Source organism: Electrona antarctica, assembly GCF_951216825.1.
Source record: "Electrona antarctica genome assembly, chromosome: 11".
In the NCBI taxonomy this organism is placed as follows: domain Eukaryota; kingdom Metazoa; phylum Chordata; class Actinopteri; order Myctophiformes; family Myctophidae; genus Electrona; species Electrona antarctica.
In genome coordinates, this window is record NC_136792.1 from 8,622,912 (window position 1) to 8,647,709 (window position 24,798).

At 44.3% G+C, this 24,798-nt stretch overlaps 1 protein-coding gene across 1 annotated transcript in view; it reads left to right on the forward strand.

The window, feature by feature from the left end:
- Positions 1 to 2,818: 2,818 nt before the first annotated feature.
- Positions 2,819 to 24,798, forward strand: part of LOC306932890 (RNA-binding protein Musashi homolog 2-like) — a gene marked incomplete at its 5' end in the record, with an annotated part of 81,658 nt that continues 59,678 nt past the window's right edge. Inside the window, 2 exons of the mRNA XM_079514866.1 lie at positions 2,819 to 2,866; positions 14,882 to 14,996. Coding sequence (XP_079370992.1) covers positions 2,819 to 2,866; positions 14,882 to 14,996 — 163 coding nt within the window. The remainder of the gene's footprint in view (positions 2,867 to 14,881; positions 14,997 to 24,798) is intronic.

Here is a 24,798-nt window from a genome sequence, read left to right on the forward strand (position 1 = left end):
CTGGCACAGAGCACCATATATCAATAAACTGGGAATCCCAGAGGCAGTACTGGCATGTTAGTCTAACCTCATGCAACTCCCTCAAGTACAGGGGGTCATTTATAGGAGGAATTAACCCACGTTCAACCTGGCCGCCCTGTTTAGGGAATGTCACATTTTTACCAACATTTTACAAAATTCTAACAAAGTTAACAGAAATTAATAGAAATAGCCAGTAAGCTTCAAAGGTATATTCAGTGATTTGACTTAATTCAAATATCACTTATTTTTTCTTTTTTTTCTGGATAATCCTCCCTACTATAGAGTGTGCTGACCATATAAGGAGTTCCTCCCTGTCCCCAGTGAGCCCCTGGGGTCAAAAAAACCCTAGTTTCAGTTTTGGTGGCGGGTGGCAAAGCCTTCATCAGGATGAGAGGGGCCTTCCTCCAATCATGATCGAGTGGGGGCGGGCCTTGGTGCACATGCTGTTGGCCTGTTGCACTTCCCCCCCACTGTAGAGCGTGCATGTGCACATTTTGTTACCGGGGCGGACTGGGTGGTTTTCCAAATCACCCAAATCACTGAATGCTCCTTTAAAGAAAAATGTTAACGCTATTTTTGAAATGGGGCTTAAGTAGTTGCATATTGACAATACTTAAAGGACCACTTCACCACTTTTCAACCTATCTTCATATAATAGGTCCTCACTAATAATCATGAAAAAAATGGCGCAATTTTTTTCGACTCGTTCTGTGTCTCATAGGAGGGCTGTGGGCAGTTCAGAAACCGTCCTCCAGTGACATCATCGATGGGGAATACAAGCTAATAGAAACGGCAGGCTTTCTAGTCCTGAAAAGTTGCAATGCGAAAATGGAAGCCATCGTTCTCACGATAATGAAAATCTAAACATTTTTGTAAAAAAATCTACCTAATGATGATGTCACTGGAGGACAGTTTCTAAACTGCTGTACATTTATCTTTGCTGTATGTATGTGCTTTGTGCCGAGCCAATTGTCAAGTCAAGTGAGCACGCTCACAATTGCACGCGCAATGTTAGTGACTCACTCAGGGTCCCAAATTATTCAATTTACTCCTACAAGTACTGTATTTGCAGTCAAGACACTGCTACAAATGGTAAATGTAATCTTCTGTGAGTACTTCATATGTACTTAAGAAAAGTATCTGGTGGTAAAATGTATTTAGTATAAATATTAAAAGCACATGTATATAAAAAGTATAAAAACCTTTTCATAGACCAGCAGAAATTTGGTCTACTTCTACTACATTTAAACATATTAATATTTGTCTATCGTACAGTATCTCTGATGCTTGACTATTCATGGTCATATTGTACTTTGTATTTTATGTAAATTATTCATGTTTTAACAGCCATGCAATTTGCTGGGTCAAATTATCTATTAGGCCTCGATTTAATAGAGTTCTAAAGAAAAAAGCCTTTTCCAACTGTGTGGAACAGAAACGTGTGTCTGTCATTCTCACGCACACACTTGCAATATGGCTCTCAATGTTGGGTCTGTATAAACCAGCTCAGTGGCCTTGTGGTTAGAGTGTCTGCCCTGAAACTGGGAGGTCGGGGTTCGATCCCTGGCCGGGTCATACCAAAGACTGTAAAAATGGGACCCAATGCCTCCCTGCTTGACTCTTAGCATCAATGGGTTGGATTGGGGGGGTCAAATCAACTAATCAAATGATTCCTGAGCGCGGCACGGCTGCAGCTCACCGCTCCTTGGCTGCGTCTCACCGCTCCAAGAGATGGGTCAAATGCGGAGAACAAATTTCACTGCGGTAATGTCTGTGACAAATAGTACGACTTTGACTTTGTATAAACGTATAAACGGTACTTTTTGGCCAAAAAGGGATTTTGTTTCCACCGGAAAAAAAATACTTTTAGTTACTCCAATGCGCCCTCTACCGATATTGCCCAGAGAATTGCCTCTTAGAGAATATTTTTCCTCCCTTTCTGGCCAAAAAGTACAGTTTATATGCGTGGTGGGGGGCTCAGAGTGCGTCCAACTAAGGAAAGTAGGCTTTCTAATGACACAACCCGTCTTTGTTTTGGTGAGTAGCAAAAACGTTCTTTTTATTTACGCTAAAGACGAGAGGCTGGTCTGAGTTCCATGTGAGATTTAAGAGCGAAAGTAGCATAGCCTTAATGCAGGGCAGAATCAGAAGCAGTAAGGCTATGGACCAGAGCTAAGGGTTGAAGTGGTTAATGTATGTCTTCTAATCAAAATTAAAATCTCCAAAGTAACTATAGTAACTTAACGTTTTCAAATAATTGTAGTATACGTGGAGTAAAAGTAAAAAATTTGGCTCTGAGATGCGTAGTGGAGTAGAAGTAAAAGTACTGGAAATTGGAAATACTCAAGTAAAGTACAAATACCTCAAAATTGTACTTAAGTACAGTACTTAGTACTTAGTTACTCTCCACCACTGGTAGGTACTTATATGCATGGTGTAGCAATAGCTATAGCCAGGGGAGGATTAACCCCCATGAGGGCCCCTGGGCCGGTAATATAGGGCCCCCTGCGACATTTTTTTTATCATCAACATTGTTTTTATCATCAACATTGTTTTTATCATCAACATTGTTTTTATCATCTTTTTAACCTATATTTAACAAAATCAACAGCCAATGAAGGGCCTCAGGAGCCCTTTTCAGGGCGTCAAACCTAGTACCTCACGGTCCAATTTCCCCCGAAGGACCCCTGAGAGCCAAGGGCCCCTGGGCCACGGCCACACTGGCCCAATGGCTAATTTGTCCCTGGCTGTAGCTGCTTGCTTCCACCACCACCACCACCACTGACTCCTTGGGAGAATGTTTAGAGAAGCAGACACGACGCTGTGCCTGGAGCAGAAACCCTGTGTAATTATCCTGGTGTCATCTATAGGAGCTGGTGGCATATAGATGCACACAGACAGACGTGTCTGCTGGAGCATATATAACCCATTTACGCCTCAAAATTTAAAAGAAATCTTCTAAATCCTCCAGTTTTCTGAAATAAACATATTCACGATTTTTCAAAAATAGCAGACCTACAAGCTCGTAGCGCGCCACTCGGTGGCGCGCTATGAGCTTGTAGATCTGCTATTTTTCAATAGCTAAATTATAATATAATGTTTAAAACACCAAAAGGGGTTCCCGCACAAAATGGGATAATTTGGTGGAGGCAACACGGCTGTGAAAGAGATTCCTCTGATTGACAGTTTGGTAAAGATAAGCCCTGCATGTTGCCAGGTCTCTGTTTGTTATCCCTGACTGTCTGTCTAGTCTGTGGAGCCTGAAGTAAGACTTTTCTCATCCAAGCAGATACAACAACAAAAAACAAAACGAAAAAAACACATTCACGTATGAAGTACTATGAACTGTAAAGGCTAATTAATACTCTGTGTTAACCCATTCTGTACAGCAGGGTTCCCCAATTAATTTTCCTCAAGGGCCATATTTTGACTAGGGTACCAGGCTGGGGGCCGAGTCCGCACGCGCAAGATCTACAAGCTCATAGCGCGGCACTCGGTGCCGGGCTATGAGCTTGTAGGTCTGCTATTTTTGAAAAATCGTGAAAATGTGGCGCAAATCCTTGAATATATTGTTCTTTCAGAGCGAACGTTTTTAACTCAAATCTTTGCTTCTGGGGGGTCCCTGGAACAACATATCTTCAGATGGGGGTCGGCGGCCTATTAAATATAGGCCTAATTTCTGGGGTCCTTGACATGAAATATTGAGCACCAGTAATATAGAAACATAGGTATTTCAGAAAACTGTCATGATTTAGAAGACATTTTTAAAATTTCGACGTCAGGCCTAAATGGGTTAATCATAAAAAAAATCTGTTATTTTCGGCAAGCAATGCCGGCGTGCGATGGAGTTTTGATTGATTGATTGAAATATTTATTAACAGTTTGCAGAATTACAGTACATTTCAAGCACAAACTCAATACAAAGACTGTTAACTGTGAGTGGACGACCCAATTAAGCATTACACTTGTTTACAAGAGGGTCCACCTTGTTCAATTCATCAAAACATTTAGAGACGTACAAATATACACTTCTATATAGTCAAAGAACAGAACAGGAATTCATAAGAGAACCGGAATTCATCATAGACGGAACAGGAATTCATCATAGACAGAACAGGAATTCATCATAATGAGCATGAATGTTTAATTCCGAACACATAGACCAACAATGCAATGTCTTGTTTTTGCTTTGTTTCTCAGGAGTAATGTGTGTTGGCATTTGCATAATAAATAATTATAGCCAATTCTCTTGTTGAATTGTTGCGTCACTTTGGTTTCAATTCCATTTGGTTGGGGGCCCTTTCGTTTATACGCTAGGCCAGATATAGGTGTTAGATTGATTTAATTATGAATTGGAGTAAGTTATGATTATTAAATAATGGTGTGTTTGAGGATGTAGTCATTATCTTTTAGTCATGCCAGTGCTGTCCTAATCCCTAATACATTTCAGCTCAAATAGCAGTATTCTTTTTAGCACCCTATACCCCTCTCTCAGTTCTTATCAACCCTGTCAGTGAGAGAGAGACAGAGAGAAAGCTTTCTCTTAACCCATTTTGATCAGATTCTAAAAATGTCTTCTACATCCTGACAGTTTTCTGAAAAAGCTATGTTTCTATGTCAGTCGTTCTTCGATTTTTCAAAAATAGCAGATCTACAAGCTCATAGCGCGCCACTCGGTGGCGCGCGCCACTCGGTGCTCATAGCGCGCCATAGCGCTCATAGCGCGCCACTCGGTGGCGCGCTATGAGCTTGTAGATCTGCTATTTTTCAATAGCTAAAGCATATAATGCACATAATGCTAACACCAAAAGGGGTTCCCGCCCAAAATGTGTTAAACTGAAGGAAATGTGCTTTGGGGAGCACATTTCAAGCCAAAGAGGTTTGGTATGGTGTGTAAGTCCTTTCTCTGAAGGGAAGCTTCTTCCCGCCGCAGAGAAAATGCTGATTATCTGTCCCCCCCCTTCTGATTCAGGGTGAGCTAGCTTTGAATTGGAAATGGGAAATCTGTGATATAGCTTAATGTGTGAACTCTAACGTTCTCAGAGAGAGAGAGAGAGAGAGAGAGAGAGTGACTCAACAATAATATATAAACCAGAGAATACATTTAGTTCTGCAGCTACAGCCACTATATAAGCAGTTTAGAAACACTATAACTGTAGTCAGCAGTAGCACCATGCAGGGCTGGACTGGCCATAGGACGTACTGTACCGGGCATATTCCTGGTGGGCCGCGACCGCAGGGGGCCGCCATGATATTTTTTGGACAGGCAGGCAGGCCACCAGGAAAGGTCCGGGCGTGCTGCCATTCTGCCAGTGCCATCATAGGGACGACTGTGGCTCAAGAGGTAGAGCAGGTTGTCCAATGATCCATGGGTCGGCGGTTCAAATCCCGGCTCCTCCTGTCTACATGTCAAAGTGTCCTTGGGCAAGACACTGAACCCCAAATTGCTCCCGATGTGCTGGTTGGTACCTTGCATGGCTTCCGCCGCAATCGGTGTATGAATGTGTGTGAATGCGTGAATGTAAAGCGCCTTGGATAAAGGCGCTATATAAATGCACCATTTACCATTTATGATAATTTCAATGTACCTGTATCAGTGAGTGACAAATAAACCCTCTTCTATCAAAGAGCAACAAAGGGCTGTGTAGTTGTCTGTTGGTTTGTATCATTTATGTTGTTCTGTAAAAGTGGTGGTATTAGGGCTTGTTTGTTTGTGTGTGTCTCGATGGAACGGGCGGTATAGTTTCTGCTATCTGCGCGCTGGTTGTGGTGGGCTAGCTGGTCTGGGCCAAATTCGCGCGAAAATGACCGGGCCGAATTTTTGTTTTGTCCCAGTCCAGCCCTGAGTAGCACCCTGCTGAACAAGGGCAACCTAGAGGTGGGCATAGCTGAGCTGTAAGGTCCATCACTAACCTTGACCTTTGACCTGAACATATATATTGAGTTAGGTCATCTAATAAATTATGTTTTGTGGCCTTGTGTTCAGTGTTGTTTTTGGCAGCAAATTCAAGTTTTAGTCGTGGTCTCTTGAAACGTTTTCATTTAGTTTTAGTCACATTTTAGTCACCCGGAATGTTTTAGTGTTAGTCTAGTTTTAGTCGACTAAATATCATACAATTTAGTCGACTAAATCTACAGGTGATTTAGTCAACAACGTAATGGCTGATTTTACACTTGCTGAAAATAGCCGATCTACAAGCTCTTGTCCACTAGTCCCTTACTAACATTTTAGTCTAGTTTTTATTTATTGACAAAATCGACAGTATATTTAGTCTTAGTTTTAGTCATCATAGCTTACATTTCATTTAGTTTCCATTTAGTTTTCGTCAGTGAAAAAAGGTAGTCGACGAACATTTTTCGTCATAGTTTTAGTCGACGAAAACAACACTGCCTGTGTTGACATCTGAGGCTGGTACTGTACTATTGAGTTATTCTGGTACGGTACTATTCTACATTCTAAACAGACCTGTTTCTGTCACTTTTCACTCAAATCAATCAAAAACAACAAGAAACAAGAAAAAAACAGCACCCTGTTTTCCTGTAGCTCGGTATCTGTTCTTGAGAGATTAGGCACTTGATAACTAAACCAGTGGTTCCCAAACTGTTTCATGTCAAGGACGCCCAAATTGACACTAATTAGCCCACCCCATATGCCAGGGACCCCTCCATAAGAGAAGATTTTTATGTCGCAGTGATAATTTCAAGGACCCCCAGTTTGACATGCATTATACGGACCCCCATTTAATAGCAAAAAAACACATTCATGTATGAAGTACTATGAACTGTAAAGCCTAATTAATTAATACTCTGTATTAACCCATTCTGTACGGGAACCCCTTTTGGTGTTTTAAGCATTGTGTTAAACTTTAGCTATTGAAAAATAGCAGATCTACAAGCTCATAGCGCGGCACTATCTCTGGGACCCCCAATTTATATTATAAAATCAATGCTAATTTAACTCTGAGAGCACTCTCTGAGTTACAGACCCATAAGGGTCCATTTGGTTCCAAACTATCATTTAGCTGGGTCCCCCCTGGAACTCCCTCAGGTACCCCTGGGGGTCCCCGGACCCCACTTTGGGAACCACTGAACTAAACCACTTAGACAGACTATAACTGAGGACATTTTGGTTGCAGTCACAGCTAGAAATTGTGCTCCACGTGCAGAGCACAGGTCTCTGCCATGGTGGCTTACTGTGGGCCAGCAATGTTCGGAATTCAGTCATAGACTAGAATAGAATGTTGAGGGATTGAGGGATTCATGTTGATGAATTTATTGCACAGATAGCCCGTGCAAATTTTTACATGCCAAACTCCAGCCAATCAGGATGGAATGTGAATTCCGTGATGTTAGGACAAAATCTGTTAGGAGTAATATCAAGCAGGCAGAAATCGGGCCTGCTGGTGGTGCTAAAATTGGCCAATGTGAAAAGGGAGACATTTCCTCCTCGGCCTAGTAGGAAATTAATGTGTGTGCAAAGTTTCGCGCTAATCGGACAATGCATTCATGATTTGAGGCATTTTGTACAAATTGGACCACTCCTGCAAACTTTGGAAGCCAATCGCACAGATTGTCTTGATCACATGACTAGATTGTCAATGCTTATGGTCCTGGGTCTGCCCTGGTCTTGTTGTGATCATGTCCATTTGTGTCTGATGTGTCTCTGTTTGTCTGGTTGACCCGATCCGATCACGTGATCGGAAATCTGGGACGATCGCGTCATTTTCAAATGATCGGAATCGGATCGGGAGCAAACAAAAAAAAACCCTGATCGGTTCAACTGCTGGAAATGTGCTGTTCACAGACGGACGGACACACAGGGGCGAAAACATATCTCTCGGCCACGCCTTCGGCATTGGCGGAGACAAATTATTCAACCAAAAATGTATTAGCACTAAGTGGATTTTACTGTGCGTGAAAACAGGTTCCAGTCTCTGTTGGGAAGCGATCCAACTGCCCTACATCTTAGTATTCATGCTCAGTCAAATCCTTCTTGCACTCTTTGTGGTAAATTAACACAGAGGATTTGTACTACTCATCATTCATATGTTATTGTTGACCCACCCAGTAATAGCTTTTCGTTGTTTTTGTCGTGGTGTTGTACACATACTCCCCAGGCTCCGCTCTGCTAGTCACAACACACTGACTATGCCTGCTGGCTTTTAATAATGTGCCCCCACGTTGGTCGGGATGAGTCTTCACACGTCCGTGCAGATGGAGAATTGTATTTTCAGTCGCACCACCGCGCCGAGAAAATGCTCTAAATTAAATAAACATCCCCCAGTCCCCATTAAGGAGTCGGGTTAACATGCTAGCAGAGTATTCACTGCTGTGGTTTCTTCGTTTGATTGCTGCAGTAGCAGATCGCTCAGCTTTACTGACACTAATGGCACGATTACCTTACTGTGCATACAGTAAGGTAATTTTTTTTACTGACTGACTCACAGATATAAAAACCTAAATACTTAATTCGCCACTGCAGTTCATTGGAGCGGGGTGAATACTTAGTTTAGACTAGTTGGGACAATTTACAATTTAGGCATTTAGCAGACGCTCTTAATCCAGAGCGACTTACATTAAGCAAGAACAAAAAGCATGGGAATACATCACATATGTAAAATGCATTTATCGCGAAACATGCGTAAGCTAAGAACGTAACTAGAACATATCTATATAATGACACTATACATATAAACTATAACTAGAACATATCTATATAATGACACTATACATATAAACTATACATATATGCTATACTATGCTGTACATATATACTATGAAGTGCTATGACTACATACAATGCACTTATTGTGCTGTCTACATGACATGCTATAAGTCTGTTTCAAATGCTATAGTCATTGGTTAGACATGGGTTAAGGTTAGGTTTAGGTGTGCTGCCCCGTGGGAGGTTAGGTTTAGGGTGAGGGTTTGTAGGACTAATGACTGGTCTAACCAATGACTAGTCTAAACCAAAAACTGTCTAAACTAAGTTCTGCATCCCATTGGAGCGAGATGGTATCTTATGGAGGCCGCCATATTGGCTATATCCGGTATGGTAGTGGTAGTGGCCACTGCCACTGCCACTCAAAGTGACTAGTGGCCAATCACAGCGCGTCTTTTTCCGGGACTTGTCAGAATCATTACTTCCTCCTCAGTGATATCACCTCCACCCCAGTGACAAGCCCTGGGAAAGACCTGCTGTGATTGGCCAGTAGTCACTTTGAGTGGCAGCGTGCTGACTGACTGACTGACTGACTGCTGTGTTCCAGTATGTTGGTCCCCCAAATTGCTCCTGCAGGGGTCTGCCAGTACTGTATGTGTCATGGCCCCACCCAGCCCTCTGGGCCCTCTGGGCCAGGGCTGGCTGCTACTGCCAATCTAAAGCCCTCCCACTGACAGCCACTTGTGGATGGGTGACACGCACGCACGCACGCACGCACGCACGCACGCACACACACACACACACAAACACACACACACACACACACACGCACAAACTCTTTAGTTTCTATCTTTTTTCTCTACCCTGAAAATAACAAGATCCAGACATCACAGATTCCCCCCCCCCCCCATCTGTATAATTATAGTTAAGTAATAGTAATAGCATGGGATGCTGCTTAGGCATCTTAAAATGGCCTTCTATACCCATTAGCATTGGGAGACGGGGGATCTTGCTGCGTGCCCCTGGAGCGCACGCACACCGCTCGCCACGTCCCCTCACCCACCTGATGGGCCAATGATTGCACCCCGCCTCCCCACCTCCAGTCATTTCCAGCGCTGGCTTTATACTGTGTTTAATTAAAGGGGAGATTTGAAGGGTAAAGTGGCCTTTGCCACATTGTGTTTTTCCCCTCTGGCGTATTGATTGAGGCGTAATGATGATATTGGCAGAGCCATTGAAACAAAGGCTCTCTGACCTTAAGCAAATGGCCTTGGCACACTACTAGGACAAATGAGCATTTTTGATTCGCTGCCTGATAAGAACCGTGTGTGCGTGTGTGTGTGTGTGTGTGTGTGTGTGTGTGTGTGTGTGTGTGTGTGTGTGTGTGTGTGTGTGTGTGTGTTTGTGCGCATGTGTGTGTGCGTGCATGCGTGTGCGTGTGTGTGTGTGTGTGTGTGTGTGTGTGTGTGACATTTCCAAATTGTGCATGTCGGAGGCAGAGGTCGTGTTGTGTTGTGTTGTGTGCGACTGCGTGTAGCTACACTCATGCATAAGATTGATCGGGAACTGGACAACTGTGAGGCGTGTGATTGTTATGTGATATATTTGACTGGTGTGTGTGTGTGTGTGTGTGTGTGTGTGTGTGTGTGTGTGTGAGTGAGAGAGAGAGAGAGAGGGAGAGAGGGATCCTGCCTTTGCAGGGGGGCTAATAGTGCCCCCGGGCAGGGTGGTCTCGGCTGGGTGATAAGAAGCAGGCGAGAGACAAGACGGAGAGAGATATGAGAACATTTGGCAAACTTTGCCCGAAGACAGACCCCCACCCCCCCCCCTCCCCTCCCCGCCCCCCAACCTCCCTTGTTCGCTTCAACAAACATACACTGGCATAAAGGCAACAATACGCACGCACGCACGCACGCACGCACGCACGCACGAACGCACGCACGCACACACACACACACACACACACACACACACACACACACACACACACACACACACACACAATGATTTCAGCAGAGGAGAGATGGGGAGAGGGAGTAAAGTATAACATTGTGCTTTGCCAGTTTGACATTTCTCTCTACAGTATATCACATTCCTGCCTTGCTTTTCTAAATGCACTGACATGATTAGGAAGAACCTGTCCAGTGCTTCTCCCGTTCTGCTCAGCTGAAAATAGCCGATCTACAAGCTCACAACGCGTCGCAGCGCGAGGCGTTGTGAGCTTGTAGATCTGCTATTTTCAGCATGCAACCAAGTGTAAAATGACTCATACTGGATCTCTTGCCCACTAGTCCCTTCCTGCTCAGTCTGTTCCTATTCAAGGCAGGCGACTAATAATTCCCACTAAATTTCCAGAGTTTTGCCATTGATTGTCACATTGAATGCTATTACTGATTATTTCCACGATAGTTCCATGATAGAATGCCCGCATATCTACTCTCAATCGTGACTCCTTCAACACAAAAGTGAATCATCTCAGTATATAGGCAGCCGGCTGACAAGTCCCAGCATGAAAATCTGGCCATCTCAACGTATATGACCTTCATCGTGACTTTGACCCTTTTGATCATTTCGAGACAAAACGTACTCATCTCTTTTGGGCACCACCTTCTAACCGTTCCCTTCGAGTCACATGAAAATATGCCCTTCCGCTCTAAACATATCTTGTTACCAAGCAAAGAAACAAGAGGAAAGCCTTTTAATAGGCCAATGTTTCAGCCTATGAAGGCTATGGGAACTTTTTTCATGTTGTTTTATCCTGAGTCTGCACCTTGTGTGTAGACCGCTCTGTGCGTTGCTCTCTTTCTCTTCTGTCTGTCCTTAAGTCCTAACAATAGTCATATTAACATTAACTACTTGCATAGAAACATGAATTGCAAATTATGTTTAGTAGTATAAACATTCCAATAAAGAAATGTGGTTAACCCATTCTGAGCGGGAACCCCTTTTGGTGTTTTAAGCATTATCTTATACTTTATAGCTATTGAAAAATAGCAGATCTACAAGCTCGTAGCGCGGCACTCGGTGCCGCGCTACGAGCTTGTAGATCTGCTATTTTTGAAAAGAATCGTGAAAATAAACAGCATGAGAGGTATATATACAGTCATATATTCAGGCTAAAGGGATAAAGCAAAAAGTCATGGGGGGACTTCCATTGTGGTCCTGTGCATTCAATTCATCAACATAGCATAAAAAAACATGGGAGAAATGAGTTTAGCTCCTCCTTTGGCCTCCTGAAAGGTGGATTGTCCTGGCCCGTTGAAGCCAGTGATCCACATTGTTTCACTTGATGGTGACGTCACAGGGTATTCTCCACACACAGTGCAGTAGAAAGATAATTTCCACCATGTCTGTTCTGTAGGTGGGTGGTGTACCAGACTGTTGTTGTTATGCTCCTGTGGCTGTGTGGGTGCGTGCCATGCTGCTCCCTTTCTTCATGTAGTTAGCCAGATTAGCCTGGCTAATAAGCCAGACAGAATCAGCCGTTGGCAAAAAGAAATTGCCTGCCGGCGGATTAGTGTTGTGTGATATTAGTCTGGCTTATTAGCCAGGCTACTGAAATGTCACAACTGTTCAATCGCAATTCAATGTATATAGAACCACACTTTTTTATTTTTTCAACACAACATAGGAAACCACAATGCGGACATTACAATGCACAGACAAAAGAAAAACCCCAAAAAACAATAACAAAAAAAACAAGACAAAACAATTACGCCACAGTCTTGACATGATTGTACATTACCTGTCACCAGAGTCTTTGCTATTCACTACCGTTCAATAAGGTACATTGAAGCGCAGTCTAGAAGGGTCCACTGTATCTAAGACTGGTTAGCCAGATATCTTGAAAACCAATGTCAAAAAATGTATACAAGGATGGAAACACGGCCTATTCGCTATTTCCATATTTAATTTGATAAATTACAATGGTTTAGGATTTTGCTTAAAATCCATTTGATATTTTGACTGGAAACGTTACTACTTCAGTTCACTGAAAAAAGTTACAATGCAACTTTTGGCAAAAACATAGATGGGTTCCATTATTTTTTTGTATCAACGCTAGCTATTTAATGGACACACATAATTAGCAATCATAAAGGAATGGACACATTACTCCTTGTGTATTGGCTGTTCATTTAATGAATAGAATGTACTTGATGTGAATGCTCTGATGAATAGCGTAAGCGTTCGTTTCTATCGGTGTGTGCCAATAAAACAAGTGGAAGTGCTCCATTTATTTGAAATGTTGGATGTGGTACCTTTTGGGGATTTCTTCAATTCCTAATATACTTTTGATCCATTTTGACTTTGTCAGAGTTAAATTGACACAATTTGCCAATTATATCCTGCAGTAGTTGTTTGGACTATTACTGTCTGAAGAGTGTGAAACAAACCCTGCGTTGGCTGTTTCCTCTGTCTTCTTCTGTAACGAGCAAACATTGCAGACCTTTCTTCTGGCTCTCTATATTATAGAGTGCCAGAAGAAAGGTCTGCAATGTTTGCTTGTTTCACTTAGTTTTATAGCACACTTATAGAGTCTATAAGTGTGCTATAAAACTAAGTGAAACTGTGACGTACAGAAGCTGTGCATTGCCTTTGGTCTAAGCAGTATTAAAATGCCATGATGTATACAGTAATTATACCACAATGCAAAAGTAATTATCAGGCCACCTGGGCAAATTCACCATTATTATCAGTTATGAACTTGTGACTATCTTGGTTGTGTCATTAAACAGCTCTATAAATTATACTCTGCATAATAATAATAATAGCTCAAATAGATATATCGCTTCTCTAAATACCCAAAGCTCTTTACATGAAAGAATAAGGAACACATTTTATTCAAGAAAACAAAAGAAGAAACAAAAAAACAGGTACAAGATAAGTGCTAGGTTGAAAAGATAAAAGGATAAACAAGGGATGGTGGGGGACATCTTATCCAGACCTCAGCTGCGGGGAAGGCTATCTTGAAGAGGTGGGTTTTGAGTGAGGTTTTGAAGGAGAGGAGGAAGGGGGGCGGGGGGGGGCAACTCTGTGATGGTTGGGGAGTGCACTCCAGAGGGAGGGGACAGAAACATATAGAAGGCCCTGTCCTCCCCCAGGTGCGGTATACTTGGCCTTGCGGACCTTCAGGAGGTTGGCTTCACTGGACCTGAGGGAGCGAGGGGGGGACATAATGTTTAATCCATTCTGCGCGGAAACCCCTTTTGGTGTTTTAAGCATTATGTTATACTTTAGCTATTAAAAAATAGCAGATCTACGAGCTCATAGCGCGGCACCGAGTGCAGCACCACAAGCTTGTAGGTCTGCTGAAAACTCGTGAAAATGTGGTGCAAATCTTTGAATATATATTCTTTCAGAGCAAACGTTTTGAACTCAAATCTTTGCTTCTGGGGGGTGTCCCTGGAACAACAGGCTGGCCAAATATATAGAATTCTAGGGGTTCTTGACATGAAATAGTTTGAGAACGACTGACACAGAAACATGGGTTTTTCAGAAAACTGTCATGATTTAGAAGACATTTTGTAGAATCAAACGTAGGTCTAAATGGGTTAAGAAGTTCAGAGAGGTATAGAGGGAGCGAGGTTGTTGAGTTCTTTATAGGTGGTGAGCAGAATTTCGTAGTGGATTATTTGTTTGACGTGGAGCCAGTGTAGGTCGTGGAGGACAGGCGTACTGTGATCTCTGGAGCGTGTACTGGTCAGCAGATGGGCAGCTATATAAGTTTTGGACGTGTTGGAGTTTGTTGAGGACTTTGGAGGTGGTGGTGCCGTTGAGGATATACTGTTGCAGTTAATCAATCCGGGATGTAATGTATGCATGGATGGGGCCGGAGGCAGGGCAAATATATTCCTGAGGTGAAAGAAGGCAGTTTTTGGTGATCTGGTTTATGTGGGCGAGGAACGAGAGGGTGGAATCAAATGTGGCACTAAGGTTACAGATGTGGGAGGAGGTTGTTACAGTGGTTAGGGAGTTTGGGCCAATGAGTATAGGATTTCTGATTTGTTGCATATTATTATTATTAATATATATTGCGCGCTACGAGCTTGTAGGTCTGCTATTTTTCAACAGCTAAAGTACAACATAATGATAAACACCAACAGGAGTTCCCGCCCCAAAATGGGTTAATAATAATTGGGACTATGATGTTATCCATTATTGAACTTGTGCTATATTTGTGTCATTGTGTTCCAACAGGTAGAATGCAAGAAGGCCCAACCTAAGGAAGTGATGTTTCCTCCAGGAACACGAGGCCGGGCCAGGGGCCTACCCTACACCATGGACGCCTTCATGCTGGGCATGGGCATGCTGAGTGAGTACCACCCCAGTGGCGTATCCAGGAATTACGCTTTGGCAGGCAAGATGTGTTAATTGTCGTCTCCCCGCGCACAATCGTAGCACTAAAGGTTTTCAAAGAGATATACCTTCCAGACGAGTTAGGAGTAGGATACAGAGGCTGAAAGGCATGCATTTACATTCCAATGAGTGATTGAGGGTCGCGCTCTACCGCAACGGCCAATCAGCTGTCCACTAATAGTTCTGAGGTCTTGTTTTTGTCCTCTTTTTTCTCATTGGATTTTGGCCAGGCCAGAAATGGATTTGGACAGGCGGACGCACACACACCTCTGTGTGTGTGTGTGTGTGTGTGTGTGTGTGTGTGTGTGTGTGTGTGTGTGTGTGTGTGTGTGTGTGTGTGTGTGTGTGCGCGCGCACGTGCGCGTGTGTGTGTGTTCTTAGAGGGAGCTCTTATTTTGGAGACCATGAACCGGAAGTAAAAATGTGGCTGTGTAAAGTTTTAATTCAGCCGAAATGTAAATGTTGTAACCGTGACCAGCCGACCACCAAGGGTTTAGCTATTAGCTGTGAATAAAGCTTGTTTTGATCAAAAACGCAATCTAGGAAGAAAAATAATCTGAGATAATTCAAGCGTAGCGTTAGTTAATTGCGGCACGGAGGGCAGATGGTTTATATATATGTGTGTACATGGTTCCCCCTCATTCATTCCCCCTAGTGATCTATACTGCTTCTTTAAATCCGCTGCCTCTCTAGGCCACGCCCTCATTCCCACAGTGCAATTCAGGCGGCTACTTAAGCAGCCTCAGCTCACTTCTCTTTCTCTATGCTGAGCCGTCAAGCAGCTTGTGCGGCGCTGCGTGAACATTTCCCCCACCGCCAAACTAACATGCAATAGCTTTGCAATAAATGGTCTATGGTCAATCTGAGCCGAAGTGTCTCAATGAAATGGAAGTGGACGGAGGGGAACCTTTTCACTGATGTACCATTTCCGGTTTATCGATCGCCTGTAGCAACCGAGAGCGATTCAGACGTTAGTGAAGAACGCAATTTAACTTCATCAATAATTCTAACAGAAATCCTCCTTGGAATAAAGAGGTCTCCCCCCCCCCCCTCAACTTGGAATATGTCAACTGAGTCTAACTATCAATGCACAGATCACTGTCACTGGCGTCTTCTTGAGTTGCTGCACTGGCATCTTTTCCGTTTTATTTTTTTGAGACCAAGAAATGCCAACTGGTGAAATATTCTTTGTACTGTATAGTTGATATTCCAAGAGAATATCTCTCAGTGAATCTCTTACACCAATGTTGTTCCTGTGAAGTACTTTTTGTTTTTATGCGTGTGAAGATTATAAATATGTCTGTTTCTGCTTAGAGACACACATACTGGAAACGGTACACTGCCTTGTGTCACCTAACCGGTGTTGATTTCGTCGACTAAGACGAAAATTGTTCGTCGACTGCCTTTTTCCACTGACGAAAACTACATGGAAACTAAATGAAGACATAGCAGATCTACAAGCTTGTAGGTCTGCGATGACTAAAACTAAGACTAAATATACTGACAATTTCGTCGACAAATAAAAACTAGACTAAAATGTTAGGAAGGGACTAGTGGACAAGAGATCCAGTATAAGTCATTTTACACTTGGTTTGCATGCGGAAAATAGCCGATCTACAAGCTCACAACCAGTGGTGTCATGCTCGTAGAACGCAGTACCACGCCGTGGTACCAGTCATTTTTTAACGTGCACGTGCAGGGACGGAACGGTGCGTGTGCGTGCACGCTAGAACGCGTCCCCCTAGAGTCAAGAGAAGACGCACCTAATCAAACCTTGCGTCACCAGACTTTCCAAGACGCACAAAGTACCCAGTGGTCTAGGTTTACTGGCGCCCCCCTCCAAGTGCACTTGTGCCATGGTCTCTCTCTCTCGAGCGGCCCTCGAGAGAGACCATGGCACAAGCGCACTTGGATTGGATCAGGTGGTGCTGAGGGAACAGTACTTTGTGTGTCTGAGCAGCCCAACACGTGAGTGACAGTCTCTTTGGCAGTGATGGCATTTGAATGCGCTGCCGTCGCCTGCTGACGCCGATTGAGGTGCCTTTCGCCTAGCTCTCCTTTCTGCTGCTGCTTTGTCGCTCTTCTGGATTCCAGTCCAGACCTCACATGCACACTTACAGCAGTAGGCTATGGTTCCAGTAGGCTTCTGCTGCTGTGTGGTGTTCTGCACACAAGAAGAATGCCTCCTCCAGAACAGATTCATTCGTCCAAAGCAAACTTTTTGGTTTCGCTAGTGTGCAGTAAAGATGTTTGTCTGACTATTTTAAGTCTACTTTTGTGTTTGTGTCTAAAGCTCTCATACACTATTTAACAATTGGCATGCAGGCTATAACAGCTGTTCTGTGTTCTGTGATGCGCACATGCACACACATGCACGCGCGTGCACGGGGCGTCATCAAAACGCTGTGGTACCAGTAAAAAAACACCATGACACCATGCACTGCTCACTAAAACTAAATGAAAACTATTCAAGAGACTATGACTAAAACTAAAATCGAAATTTGCTGCCAAAAACAACACTGCACCTATAACTTCCCTTCACGAAGGACTCGCAGTGCGAGTGTGGGGCAGCCATTAAACCGGTACACTTACAAACCAAAGCCCTTGATTGACTGGTGATAGAACCATAAGTGACACAAGCAATTAACAATGACATTTAGTGGATGACAAGAGAAATCTGAATGACATAAATCTGACAGTGGAGATGATGTACAACTTTTAATCATCATATGCCAGCTAGGCTTTAGGCCGTGGCGGAGAAAGTACTCACATGTTTTACTTAACCCATTTTGGACTGCAGCCGATTCTACAAATGTCTTCTAAAATCCTGACAGTTTTCTGAAAATCCCATGTTTCTATGTCAGTGGTTCTCAACCTTTTTCATGTCAAGGACCCCCAAAATTATCTGTATACTATTTGGCCGCCGACCCCATCTGAAAATATGGTGTTCGCGATTTTCAAAAAAATAGCAAGAAATAGCAAGAATAACAAGAAAAAGGGGTGGGTGGGTGTTGTGAGTTTTAGATCTGGCTATTTTTGCCACTAATGTTCACCCTATTATCAGTTCACACAGTAGGGATTATCGTTAGACTGGGGTGCAAGTGGTTAATCACTAATCAGACTGAAACTTGGAACAGCTGCGCTCTCTATTGTTTTAGAACAAGAATAGCAATCAAATGTAGCAAAGGATGTTTTGTCTATGGAGTAATCTCTAGCCAGACTCCTATCTCAGAAGTCATTGTGTATTGTGTGAATAGGAGCACTGGACCGAAGGTGAGAAGAATCTCCCTTTTGTGCAGTGTTGTTCTTGGCAGCACATTTTGATTTTAGTTTTAGTCATAGTCTCTTGAATAGTTTTCATTTAGTTTTAGTCACATTTTAGTCACCTGGAATGTTTTAGTGTTAGTCTAGTTTTAGTCGACTAAATATCATAAGATTTTAGTCGACTAAATCTAAAGGTGATTTAGTTGACCAAAATGTATTTTGGCAAGGCCTTGATGCTGTCGTAATGACTGTTTTTACATTTGCTGAAAATAGCCGATCTACAAGCTCACAACAGCGTTGTGAGCTTGTAGTCAGGCACGTGTGAGCACGTGTGAGCACGTGCCTGACGGGAAACATTATGTTGAATTTCACTCACCTAAACTTTATGTCCACAATCCGTCACTTTCATCTCCTATTATGCACAGCTAAACAGCCATTTTTTTCACAATCTCTTTATTTGGTATTTTTAAGTTTACAACAAGTTTACAAGGACATGAAGAGGTGAAAGTGATCAAGACGATATGAAAACAACAACAATAAGCAAGACTTTCACAAAGACAAAGACAAATACTGTCGTGTAGACACAAAATTGAAAAAAGACAAGACAACAGCACAACCTAATGGGATAGAAAATTATATTAGACAGAATACAAAGAGGGGAAAAAGGGAAACATATATAATAATTATAATAATAATAATTAACTACTGGTAATTTCTTTTATGAATATTAGTCCATCAGCCATCTAACATGCCACCACTTTATGGATGACTGATTAGACAATCAGTCCGAAATATCAGGGAGTCTCAGCTCATTAAAATAATATAAAAATAATATAATATAATATAAAAAAGGGTCCCACATGATCTTACTGAATTCTTTCAGGGAGCCATGAGCAAGCATCTGATTCTTTCCAATTTGACATAGTTAAGTATTCTTTACTATAGATAATAGGGTAACGAAGGCTATAAAGGTTTTCTCCAAGGAGAGAGAGCGACTTTGCAGGGAAAATTACCCCAAATAGGGCCAAAATATCCATTTGTAACGCTTCACTTCCTGTGTTTCACATAATTTTTCATGAACCCGAAGAAGAATCTCGACACTTTCATTTTAAAACTTGGGCGAGGATCACTTTTAACTAGATTTTTGTGGTTAATTTAATAACTTTGAGTTGACATGCCACGTTGTGAGCGATTCTTCTTGCGCCGTTATTGCACGAGATCGTATGAAAGACTGCATGATATGAGCTGACATGATTTTTAACAAAAGGGATGAGTTATCCCTGTGAAATAATAGAAGACAGGAGGCAATAGCAACAAGTCACAGAAATCATCATCTTTTAGGTTTCCAGTACAGTCGGCACGGCACCATCTTATTTGCTGCACTGGGTCACATATTAGATACGGCGGCTGCGGCTAGGCGGCTGTGGAGGGGGCGGCTGTGGCTCAGGAGGTAGAGCAGGTCGTCCAATGATCCATGGGTCGGCGGTTCGAATCCCGGCTCCTCCTGTCTACATGTCGAAGTGTCCTTGGGCAAGACACTGAACCCCAAATTGCTCCCGATGTGCTGGTTGGTACCTTGCATGGCTTCCGCCGCCATCGGTGTATGAATGTGTGTGTGAATGGGTGAATGTAATGCACAATCTATGTAAAGCGCCTTGGATAAAGGCGCTATATAAATGCACCATTTACCATTTACCATTTATACAGTATGCCAGAGCCATGCCTTCAATTTGTGATCCGTTATGCCAGTTCATTGTTCGACAACAGAAACGGAGTGAAACCTAAACGTCCCCTAAACGTCCCAATAACCGATGACTCCATTTTGTTGAGGTGGCGATGTCCAGCTTTTGGTGTATGTGCACAAACTTTGTAACCTGACTTCCGCCAGATTGCGGCAGTATTGAGTTCACACGTTTCCCTCCTCCTCCTACCTTGATCTGGTCTCTCTCAAGCAGAAACGATGAAACGGAAGCAGCGGGACAAAAATTATGATATCTCCATATTAATTTAGAGTTGTAGTCCTGTTAGCTTGTGTTTACATGAGCGCTGTGGCACTGCTACAATACGTCACCAGTCTGGCGTTGATCCCGCCTCTAGCGGCCGCATATCGCTCGGATCAGATCTTGTTCGGAGTACATCGTCTCTGCCCGAGAGAGAGAGACCAGATGGGAGCAGGAGGAGGAACTCACTGCTGCCACCAGCTGGCGGAGTCAGGTTACAAACTTTGTCCTAACACAAACATTAAATCCCATTGACGATGAATGGACAATTTTGAGTGTTCGTGTAAACGCAAACACTGCGTGACACAAACATTCGAAGACGTTAGATGAGGACGCAAATTCCGATCGGGTCGGAATGAGATGACGTATGATGATTGTACGACGATAAGATCGCCCCCCTCACTTCACACGGGTGTGATTTCATTGTTTTCATTGTCTGAACGTGCCTCACTGCTATAAAATAAATCTTATTTACTTCCCCCAACCCTAAAGGCAGTTCACCCCCACCCTAAAGGCAGTCCACCGCCACCGTTTTATCATCTGGCTGCATGGGTCCAGACTCCACAGCTGCAGGGGAGGGGCAGAGAGGTGGCGCTAAATGACACTGACTAACTGAGTCTGTAATACTGACAATACCTCCTGCCAGCCCCACCCCCTGGACATCCACTCCAAACTCCCCTATACTGCGAGAAAGGTTGGAAGTCCATTCAGACTCACCTTCGCTGTATCTAAGGTCGGAAAGCTCATTCTCACTCACCCACTGTATGGTAAATGGTGCATTTATATACAGTATAGCGCCTTTATCCAAGGCTGCTTTACAGAGACGATTGTGCATTACATTCACCCATTCACACACATATTCACACACCGATGCCAGAGGGGAAACCATGCAAGGCACCAACCTGCAGTTTTCGGGAGCAATTTCGGGGTTCAGAGTCTTGCTCAAGGACACTTCAAACTAACTTTTTGGACTGGGAACCTTGTGGTTCGCATCCGCTCACTCTACCTGTATTCTGCACTGTATGTATGTAATACATACTGACTCCCCCACTGCATGTAGAAGGAAGGAAGGAAGCGCATACTGACTCCCCCACTGTATGTAGAAGGTGGAAGGAAGCGCATACTGACTCCCCCACTGCATGTAGAAGGAAGGAAGGAAGCGCATACTGACTCCCCCACTGTATGTAGAAGGAAGGAAGGAAGTGCATACTGACTCCCCCACTGCATGTAGAAGGAAGGAAGCACATACTGACTCCCCCACTGTATGTAGAAGGCGGAAGGAAGCGTATACTGACTCCCCCACTGTATGTAGAAGGAGGAAGGAAGCGCATACTGACTCCCCCACTGCATGTAAGGTGGAAGGAAGCGCATACTGACTCCCCCACTGTATGTAGAAGGAAGGAAGGAAGCACATACTGACTCCCCCACTGTATGTAGAAGGAAGGAAGCGCATACTGACTCCTCCACTGTATGTAGAAGGAAGGAAGGAAGCGCATACTGACTCCCCCACTGTATGTAGAAGGTGGAAGGAAGCGCATACTGACTCCCCCACTGTATGTAGAAGGTGGAAGGAAGCGCATACTGACTCCCCCACTGTATGTAGAAGGCGGAAACACATTCTGTCTCCCCCACTGTATGAACGTTGGCAGCCGTATATACACTGATGACACTGGGGGCCCTATTATGCATGTCTTAAGTACCAGGTCTTATTACTTAACTTAAGACCTGGAGGCGTGATCAATGCCATTTGGCTATTCTGAGTGGCCAAACAGCATTGACCACGCCTCCAGGTGTTAAGTTAAGTCATAAGACCTGGTACTTAAGACACGCATAATAGGGCCCTGGCAGTCCAGACTAGAGAACTGTGTTTATATGAATGAATTCCACTCAGATAAAGCAGGCAGCCAAACAGCGGAGTACATGAAGGGACTGCTGGATCTGGGGAGGGGGGTTTACACCAGAGCAGCTCTGCAACGCGCCCTATAGCTGACTGCTCTGCAACGCGCCCTATAGCTGACTGCTCTGCAACACGCCCTATAGCTGACTGCTCTGCAACGCGCCCTATAGCTGACTGCTCTGCAACGCGCCCTATAGCTGACTGCTCTGCAACGCGCCCTATAGCTGACTGCTCTGCAACGCACCCTATAGCTGACTGCTCTGCAACGCGCCCTATAGCTGACTGCTCTGCAACGCGCCCTATAGCTGACTGCTCTGCAACGCGCCCTATAGCTGACTGCTCTGCAACGCGCCCTATAGCTGACTGCTCTGCAACGCGCCCTATAGCTGACTACTCTGCAACGCGCCCTATAGCTGACTGCTCTGCAACGCGCCCTATAGCTGACTGCTCTGCAACGCGCCCTATAGCTGACTGCTCTGCAACGCGCCCTATAGCTGACTGCTCTGCAACGCGCCCTATAGCTGACTACTCTGCAACGCGCCCTATAGCTGACTGCTCTGCAACGCGCCCTATAGCTGACTGCTCTGCAACGCGCCCTATAGCTGACTGCTCTGCAACGCGCCCTATAGCTGACTGCTCTGCAACGCGCCCTATAGCTGACTGCTCTGCAACGCGCCCTATAGCTGACTGCTCTGCAACGCGCCCTATAGCTGACTGCTGAAGCACTTGACATAAGTGGACGACGGGGGCCTTTCACAGATTGATGCCACCACCATCACCCACACACACACGCACGCACACACACACCCACACACACACACACACACACACACACACACACACAGGCAAAGAGCAGCACCCACACGAACCACATAACCCCCCCGTAGAGTCACGTACACACAGAGTGAATGCAACCCCCCCCCCACGACAAGTGCATTACTTGACAAGAGATAATTAACAGAGAGATTGATCGTCTGCCAAAAAACAACTGGAGCAAATAAAATCGTTTGATGCCTTATATAGTGCCGAATCCCAAATGCCGTTAACTAATAATGGGGGCTCTGGGTATAGGTCGGGGCCACACCTTCAATTTGGCTCCGTGAAGCATTTTTTTCCTCACATGGTGGAGCCAAAGGCTTTGGCTGGTGTGCAATATGCACTGATATTCACGCACCAGGCCCCCTGTGCTGCCCTCGTTGTCTACGGGCCATCACCCTTGTCTTACACTGGCACACGCACGCACGCACGCACCCACGCACGCACGCACGCACGCACGCACGCACGCACGCACGCACGCACCCACCCACGCACCCACCCACATTCCCAGCAGAACATTGCAGAGCTAAATGAGGGGGAAAACTGAAGCTATATTAAATTATGAATATGCGATTTCATCTGGCCCTGCTCTGTGAATGGAGAATAATTGGATATGGATATCACAGAGTCTCATTTTTGGTTGAGGATAGCGGCTGAGGAGAGGACTGGCATCGTCAAACCAGTATTCAGTATTCTATTCAGTAGTATGGTCCAACTTTCCATGAGCTATGGAGCTCAAAGTGTACGAGCACCATGTAATGGTCATTGTTGAAGGTTAGCACTTTGGGAGCACTTTCAGGAAGTTCCAGCCAAGGGGCCAGTGAGGCGCTCCAACGTTGAAGCACTGGGCCCTAGTGGTAAGAGGAGGGACTACAGGCGGACCCGTGGATTCATGACCGGGAAACCCCGTGCAGCTGGGCTTTAACATTGAACGCTCGGTTGCACTTCCGCATTTTCCAACCAAAATTTGGTTGGCAAATGCGGAAGTAGACGTTTTGAGACGGTCCTTCCGGGTGCTTCAAAACGCCTGAGCAACTTCCACTGACATGAATAGCGGAGGCGGCGGAGCTTCGCGCCAGTTCAGTCTCTATCCTTCTTTATACTCTATGGCTGGAACGCTGAATGAATGAATGAAGAAAGTTGGAGGAAAGTTTGAGAGAGAGAGAGAGGAAGTGGCCAGAGAGAGAGAAAGAAAGAGCGAGAGAGAGAGAGAGAGAGACTTAGGAAGTGTTAGAGGAGGTGCCGATATGAACCGTTGCGCTCCCTCGCGCGCGACGCCCCCTTATCTAAATGCAATTCAAAAAGCGGGACAGCGAATCGTTCCTGTTTGCCAATTTGCATGAAAACTCCAACACCGCTCATTACTTAGGGAGCGGTAATTCCTTACATGCCCCAAAACTCATTAAAGGCCCTCTCTGGCGTTCCTTTTTGTTTACGGCGTCTAATCGAGCCATTTATCTTTATTGTGTTCGAGAGAGTCGCATGTATGTTTGCTTGAAATTAATACGCGCTTAACCCGTTTTGACCTGAGAACGATTATACAAAAATGCCTTCTAAATCATGACAGTTTTCTGAAATACCTCATGTTTCTATGTCGTTCTCAAACATTTTCATGTCAAGGACCCCCAAGATTATCTGTAATTGGCTGCCGACCCCCATCTGAAAATATGTTGTTCCAGGGACCCCCCCAAGAAGCAAAGATTTGAGTTAAAAAGATATATTCAAAGATTTGCGCCACATTTTCAAGAATAGCAGACCTACAAGCATGTAGCGCGCCACTC